The sequence below is a fragment of the Diplotaxodon limnothrissa genome, linkage group LG20 (genome assembly GCF_057381915.1).
Source record: "Diplotaxodon limnothrissa isolate DT_005_m linkage group LG20, D_limnothrissa_male_GT1.1, whole genome shotgun sequence".
Lineage (NCBI taxonomy): Eukaryota > Metazoa > Chordata > Actinopteri > Cichliformes > Cichlidae > Diplotaxodon > Diplotaxodon limnothrissa.
In genome coordinates, this window is record NC_140615.1 from 835,439 (window position 1) to 843,450 (window position 8,012).

At 39.9% G+C, this 8,012-nt stretch overlaps 1 protein-coding gene across 1 annotated transcript; it reads right to left on the bottom strand.

Moving 5' to 3' along the window:
* Window positions 1-2,051: 2,051 nt before the first annotated feature.
* On the bottom strand, window positions 2,052-7,420 carry LOC146610161 (kelch-like protein 10). Its single transcript, XM_085345052.1, has 5 exons — window positions 7,269-7,420; window positions 5,701-6,181; window positions 4,674-5,288; window positions 3,805-3,954; window positions 2,052-2,414 (listed from the first exon to the last, which is right to left on the bottom strand). Exons 1-5 carry the CDS (start codon window positions 7,418-7,420, stop codon window positions 2,052-2,054), a joined length of 1,761 nt encoding a protein of 586 aa, XP_085201178.1.
* Window positions 7,421-8,012: the final 592 nt, after the last annotated feature.

An 8,012-nucleotide genomic window follows, 5' to 3' on the forward strand; every position in this document is an offset into this window, starting at 1 on the left:
TAACGGCAACATTTTTCCACATTTAGCTCAAAACCTTACAAAAACATGTTTTTTCGAGTAATTTTTTACAACATTTAGTAAAATATTTGTAACTTTTCATCAAATGTTAAATATTAAATCTAAATGTTAAATATTAAATCTAAATATTATATTTAAATCTAAATGTTAAATGTTAAACCTAAATGTTTAGGCTAATATGCAAATTTATTGTACGAATCAACGGAAATACCAAAATAAAAGCTTCCCGAAAACCTCCGGTGCAAAATTGTGTCTGTTCTCACCCCTCATTTCTCCCCGCCATGTGCTGCTTCACTTCTTGCCTACGAGCATGTCCAGCGATTTTGCTGGACATGCTTGAGGATTTTGTTTAAGTGTGGTAATGAGATGATGATTCTTTTTTCTGTATAGCTGAACAGGCTCTTGAGATCCTACATGTGCTGCCATCACTCTTCCCATCCACCTCTGCTCCTCCAAAGAGGGCACGGGATGCGAGTGAGGCTCTGGTGCATGTCCTTGAGGTGAGTTGTGTAAAATGTAGTAGTTGTTTTTTGTTTTTGTTCTTTTTGGGACAACAGTATTAAAAAATGCTTCTGATGAGTGCCAAAGTATTTTATATTCACATATTATATGTTCTAAGCCTTCAAAAGGCACCTAAAACACATTTTTGGAATGAGGGTTCTCACAGGTTAGATCTCTGTGACCAGTAAATACAAACATGGATGCATTACGTGGTAGCACATTTTTATCACCTCAATGATACCTAATTAAATGTAGCCTTGGTTTTCTGTTTTTCAGGAAGGCTAGACAGATGTGAACAGTAATTCCATCGAGAATAATTAAAAGTAGCAATTTCAGATGTGTTTTCTCAGAACCTCAACTTTTGTTGTAATTTAGCTTTAGTTATGTGTTTGAAACAAAAGTGCATCATCCTTACAAAAGTATGTCTGTGTTATGTGTTAAAGGACCAAGAAGACCCTAATACCTATCTGATGAAACGTCCTCTCTCCTGCCCAGTCCTGATTGTGAGTCCATCCAACTGCATCCTAGCGGTAGGAGATGTGCCAATAACCACATTTCCAAAAGACTTGGTTACCGAGGGTGCTTTATACCTTATGGCCTACTATTACACCCTTCACCTTACATACCCAAAGTGTGTAGCCACTCTGCTTTCCGTCATACAGACGGAGGTTCTCTTGGACAAAATCCATGAGAGAGATCTCACATCATCTTACAAGAAGAGCATGGCTGAGTGGACTGCTTTTATTGGCCAGTAAAGCCAATATGGTCAGATGGACTATAGGAAAGGACTTCCTCTCTCCTTCCACGGCTACTACAGTCCATGTTGGTTGTGATTGATTTTTGTTTGTAATTTGGCCAGGTTAGCCCAGTGTTATAATTAAGGGTGCACGATAATATTGGCTAACATGCCGACATTTTGTGTTTGGTTTGTGCAGTGCAGAGACAGCCTCGCTTTTAGTTAATTTTAAGATTTTTTTTTTCTTTAATCTTGAGTTTAGACAGAAGACTATTCAGAAAATAGGCTCTACTGTGAAAGAGTAAATTGACTAAGCTGAGACTGACTAGTTTGGTATAAAAGTAAGAATTGCTTTATTGGGTATTGGCTAGTACAACTGTAAAATATTGGATACATCCTTACTCAAACCTATAGACTGTTACCAGACAGAACCGCAGCTGAAATAACAAGGGAGAGTGAAAACTTCCCTTTATTCTTATGGTGTTTACCTAGCAAGAGTTGAAAAGTCCGACATGCGGCTTATTGTGATCTGGTCACCCTGTGTGCATGTCTGGTATGGCTGCTCAGCAGCCATACATTACAGGGAATGAAAAAATCTTTTCAATTTGTTATTGTTGCAATTGCATTCTCTTAATAAAACCCAGTATCTACAGTGCAGGCTCTCCTACTGAAAGTTTTTGAGATACATACATAAAATGTCCAGTTCACCAGCAGTTTAATGCTCTAAAGATTTATTTCAGTCCTTCATGTTCGAGACTCAGATGTTGACACATGGCAGTACTGCACTTTAAAGATTTTACGTGGACTCTGCTGACTCCATTGCTAATTTCAGAACATCCTCAAGTGGCAGGAAGTCACGAGGAAAGGTGTACTCAGTCAGGTTGGAAAGTCCGGACATCACACAGCAGCTCAAGTCTGTGCGGAAAATATCCATGTCGCACGCCTCATACCACTCATTGGTTAAAGCGGTGTAGTACTCGACGTCCGAAGTGGTGGTGAAGCCATTGAAACCCCCGACGACAAAGAGGCGATCATCAATTACCTCAATGCCAAAGTTGCTGCGGGGGGTCAGCATAGAGAACACGAGGTTCCACGTGTTGGTATGCGGGTTGTAAGCCTCAGCGGTGCGCAGATAGTTGTTTCCATCGAAGCCACCAACCTAAAAGTAAATACGTGGCTCAAATGATTGAATGTAAGTGTAACCAGCTTCACCGTACCCCTGTAAGAAAATGCACCTGCTATATGTCTTTAGCTGCTTTTGCACAGATACTCCAGAAAGTGACGGAAGAATTAAGTTGCAATATTGTCCAAAGTTGCCCTTAATATGTAGCAGATACAAGGAAATTGTTTACCTTAGGTGTGATCTGACTACTGGAAATACTCTGATTGGTTTAGGGTTTTACCTGGATAAAGCGAACAGCTACCTGACATATTCTCATGCTGTTATATGGAGTTTACACATAAAAGTTGTTTAAAAAAGGCCCATTAACGTCCCAGTATTTGCATTTTCACAGGCCCGCATTTGTTGGGAATGTCTAGAAAAGATCAGGGTGCAGTGGTGTGTGAAAATGACTTCTGAATTAAAAGGAGAAAGTAAAATAAAGTAGAAGCCAGCTGTTGTGGAAGTCTGTATGAGACCTTTTTTCACTCAAGCCTCAACTACAGCTATTAAAGTGCTGTTGTCTATTACACCACGCTATTATCAACAAAGATGAATAGCCCTCGACAAAAAGTATTTGTGTTTTCAGTATAAATGTCTTCACAGCTCTTTTGCCTTTAGTCCAAAAAGGAACACTGAGTTCCAGTCCTTTCTTCCTATAACAGATTAAAGTAGCCCTGACAGGCTATAAGTGCCTATAAGCCTGATCAAAGACCCTGAGGTCAGCACCAGGGTAAGGTCACTGCATTCTGCTGATGATAACTTTTCCTTTTTTTGAATAGAGACTTAGTCTGAATAGAAAATAAATACTAAACGGTAGCTAGCTAAATAAAGAAGTGTGTCTCAGAAGGTGAGACTAAAATCTTTGCTTTTTACCAAAGGGTGCAGCTGCAAAACAACTAAATAAGTGGTTTTAAGGCAAATAGCAAGATAAATTTACAGCTAAAAGGCCTACCGTCCCCAGAGGATGAGTTCTAATCACTTGGCTTATTCCCTCATTTTTCTAAAGGTATTGCAGGATAAGTTTGAAATTGTCTCTAACATATGTCCTCTATGGAACGATGAGGATGACAATGTTGGTTTTGAATAAGTATTTCTGTTGTACTGAGTGAAATGTGAAATCATCAAAGACACAACATTTTGGGAATGAGGCACATGAAAAAAAAAAGAGAGGCAGAAACATCACTAATCAGTTAAATTAATACATAGAATGAGTAAGAATGCCTTCTCTGAACCTGTGGTCAGGATAGGAATCTGATCATTGATAAATACAAAACAAAGTTAGCCAAATTCTGTGTCAGCCAAATCTGTGTTAAGCCTTGCTGATCAAAGCACATTACAGATTTGATTTGTATGTTACGTGAGTGTCAGCACTACTTTGTGGTCTTACTGCAAAGACATGATCCGCATATGCAATGACACCTATCCCGCTGCGGCGGCTGTTCATGGGACTGATCATCGTCCACTGGTTGCTCTCTGGGTTGTAATATTCAGCTGTCTGCAGACACTCGTTGCCATTGAGTCCACCACAAATGTAAATCTGAAAACAAAAAAGGGACATTAAAAATTTTTACATTTCTTAGATTTCAGTTGGAAACAATGTTACCTGTAAGTGAAATGTTTCCACATCATTTGTGAAGTAAGACCGATACTCAGTACCCAAGTGTCCAACTGAAAAATATGACAATTAACAAATGTGTGTGTTTTACAATTTTTTTAATATCTGTTATATTTTAGTTGACAAGTCAACTCAAATAAAGTACTGTACATAAATGCAAAGATGCACTTGTGATCAGTTAGAAACAAAATAGATATATATTAGTATATTTTTCAACTTTTTAAACTATACTTTTAAATTTGAAAACATGAACATAGAAACCAGTTTGTGACCTATCTTGCACCTCGCTTCACTGTAAAAATGTGTATTCCCTGACTGGTTGGCAAGTGGTTGCTGGAGGTTGATGGCTGTCACTACTGTGAAATTGTAACCAGGAAGGTTTTGCACCACAAGCCTCCTTGTGTTTCCTTTGGTCGTAAGCAGACTGTTGAGGTTTGCATGGAGTACTCTGACTTACTGCAAATACTCAAACTATTTGCTGTAGAAATCTGTAGAGTCTTTCATACAACCACTGCCTAACCAGCTGAGGAGTACACATTTTCCCCTAGCAACTGGTTGTTACCAAAGGTTGCTGACAGGTCTCTAGGCCTGTGTGCCTTAGACCCTACTCTATTTCTCTGCTACTGTTTTACTTCACCCACCCGGTTGTTAAGTGTTGTGCAGCTGGCGTGGCTCCTCTGTTCGTGCATCGGTGCAATAAGACTCCACTGGTTGATTTCAGGTTGATAGCGCTCTGCACTGCTGAGTCGTACATGCCCGTCGTGGCCTCCCAGGGCATAGATGAACCCGTTCAACACAGTCACGCTCACATAGCAGCGGCGGGAGTGCATGGGCGCCACCTCATTCCAGGCGTGAGTGGTCAGGTCAAACCTACGGACGCTGTTGAAATGCTCCACCCCGTCGAAGCCACCAACGGAGTAGACGTACCCGTTGAGGAAGGCGGCTCCATGATAAGCACGAGGACACTCGAGGTTGTTCGTTACGTTGACCCAGCGGTTAGCCCGGCAATCGTAGGCCTCGATGCCGTTAGTTGGCTCACCACCACTCCACCCCCCAATGGCCAGCAGGATGGAATGAGGCAGGCGGGGACGAGCAAGAGGGTGATACAAGGCAGACATGAAGGGTCTGCTTCCTAGATCATGTATGTCTAAGATGGCATTACTTATCATGGACAGGCACTCAGAATTGGCCTCCACCAGCTCACTAGACAGCACATTGTCCTTTAGGTAGTCTGACGTCATCAATCCCAGTCGGACCTATAGAGAGATGACAGAAGAGAATGTGACTATGAATTTCAACTACATCAGTTTTAGTAAACTCAAGCTTCTTTAGGATAATGCTCCTAATGTTGTTTAATTTTCTTATTGCTAGCAAGAGAGCGACCAAAGTCAGACACCATTAGCCTTTTCGTCAACAGGGACAGTTTTTAGTCATAGCCCTAGCAACTATACTTAATAAATATAATTTATTCTATAGTATGTGTGTAGAGATCTGATACGGTTTTAATGCTCTTGAAGAGAATTTCTTAAATGTGGTTTGGCTACACCTGAAAAGAGCAAAATCTCAAGATATTAAAGCATCCTTATACCCAGATGGATCGACTCAATCTATGACTTAAATGCTGAAGATTTAAGTCCAAACTAAATGTAGTAATGAAAGTTTATAGACCTTGGACAACAGAGCGGTGAGGTGTTGTTTCCGTTGTACAGGTACATGGCTAATCCACTTTGTAAGCGCTTCATACAAAGTGGTCTCCCACACATTGAGGTCCTCTCTATCAAGGATGTCAGCAAGTTCCTCCACAGTTAGGTGCAGGAACTCCTCCTCAAGAACAACCTGCTCAAAGTTACTGATGATGTAGTGGTAGGCCTTGGTGCGTAGTTCGGGTGATAAGCATACTTTTGTGAACTGCCAAATGCCAACGCAGTTCTCTGGGCACAGTTGCTCCCCGAGGAAGTCAGAGCAGAGTTTCACAATGTCCATTGCATTGAATTGATCAGCTGCCATGAGAAGTTCCACTACATTTTCCCCCGTTATGGAAACTGAGCCGGTGTATGCAAAGTTAATGATGAGTGCCATCATCTCAGAAGACAAGCCAGGTATGTTGAAGACCTGTTTGTCTGGGTCGCTGCAGTGGGTGAAAAGAGCCCTGAGGGTAGAGATGGAGACAGAGTAGAGAATATTAAAAGGTGTGGAGGCAACAAGATAATAAACTATGTCATGCACAAGTACTCCAAGTAACTCCAAAACAGAGTTTGTACATGTTTAGTGCACTTGATTGTTGGGTTTTCAATGTCTTTATTACATTGGCAGCATGTTTATGAAGCTATTGCCAAACACAATGCAGTCCCACACCATGACAGAGCCTCCACCGTGCTTTAAAGTTAACTCTAAACACTCACTGTTGTACCTCTATGACAAATATTGAAATCAACTCCATAGGGCCAGTTTACCCTGATATTTAGTCTAGTTATTGCGTAATTTGGCATACCTCAGTCTGTTTCCTTTCCTTATGGAAGTTCCAGTGCATGTTGCTTAATTACAGTCTCTGTTTCCCTTCCACAACCATTTCTTTTCTTTTTTTTTCTTAACATTTATTTATTGGTTTTAACAGGTTTTACATGAACCATGAAACCATTTCTGATGAGGATGAGGAAACCATTCCTCTGAAAATGATCGGGTACAAGCACTGGACTAAAAAGGGTGAAAAATGTCCAAACCAAACCTTTATAAGTCTTCAAAAAAACACAGAACTATTGCTCAAGTGGACTTTTAAAAAATCATCTGTTTCAAAGCAAAATATAAAAAAATGAGAGGCAACTCAAAACTTTTGCTCAGCGTATAACTGTATAACACAGTTCAACCTTTTTAGTATCAGGAAGTCTGGTGTGTCTTACTGTCTCAATAACAGTGGGGAAGATATTAATGTAACTTAATAAAACACTTCAATTAGACTTCACACAATCACCAAGTGATTCACAGTGCTTTTTAAATGGCACATTTACTGAAGTGGAATCTGGAGCTCTGTGAAGGTAATGATGAAATCTGCAAATGTTTGCATTATGTTTTGGGTGTATCTGTCAGTTGACCGTGACAAAGTCTTTCTATCAGAAAAGTTTTATGATTCAACCTGTTCCTTTTGGTTGGCACTGTTTCACCAACTAAGACCATGAATTACATTTTTCACAGGTATAAATCAGTCAACTGTCCTTCACATTATCAGGTAAGCAACTCACCTGAAGTACGGCGTACAGTTACATAGGATGATCCTGTGGACCGGAAATTCAACATCCTCCACTTTGATGATTGCATCACAAAATTGTCCCTCCAAACAGAGTTCATTATTTACTGAGCTCGACTTGTATGGCAGCTGGCCTCCTTCACTCATCTTGAGTTTTGTGACTGCTTTTCTTAGTTTTTTTGTCTGCAGTTTGTCTTGAAGTGTTCAAAATCAAACCTAACTGTGGAATTTGGGGAATGGAGCCCATGACATCATCATGACTTGGCAACTGTTGCCATGAATTGTTTTGAAATGTATATTTACATTGCATAAAAAAAAAGCTTTGTTTTGATTTGATTTGGATTTAAGAAATTGCATATGAGCCTCACAGATAGCATACAGCATTTTGTATGTTTGCCTCACAGAGGTCACCTAGTAAAATAAGCACTTCAAAACACTCTTACGAATGGACTACAATATCATATTTAGCTCATATTTAACCTTAATAGGCCATTTTGTTTAATAAAATCACTTTGTAATATCCAAACACAGATATTACAAAGTGTGATTCATGGCTAAGCTGTTTTCTTGGGTTGTATTAGACTTTTATCTAGTTGGAAAAATGGGCTCCTGCACTTTACTGATGTACAATAGTAGTAAGAAAGAAAGAAACAAAACACATATATACACTGTATGTATAGTACAAGACTGTTATAATGACGGTGCTTGACAGTATTACCTCAGACAGGTGCAAGCAGTC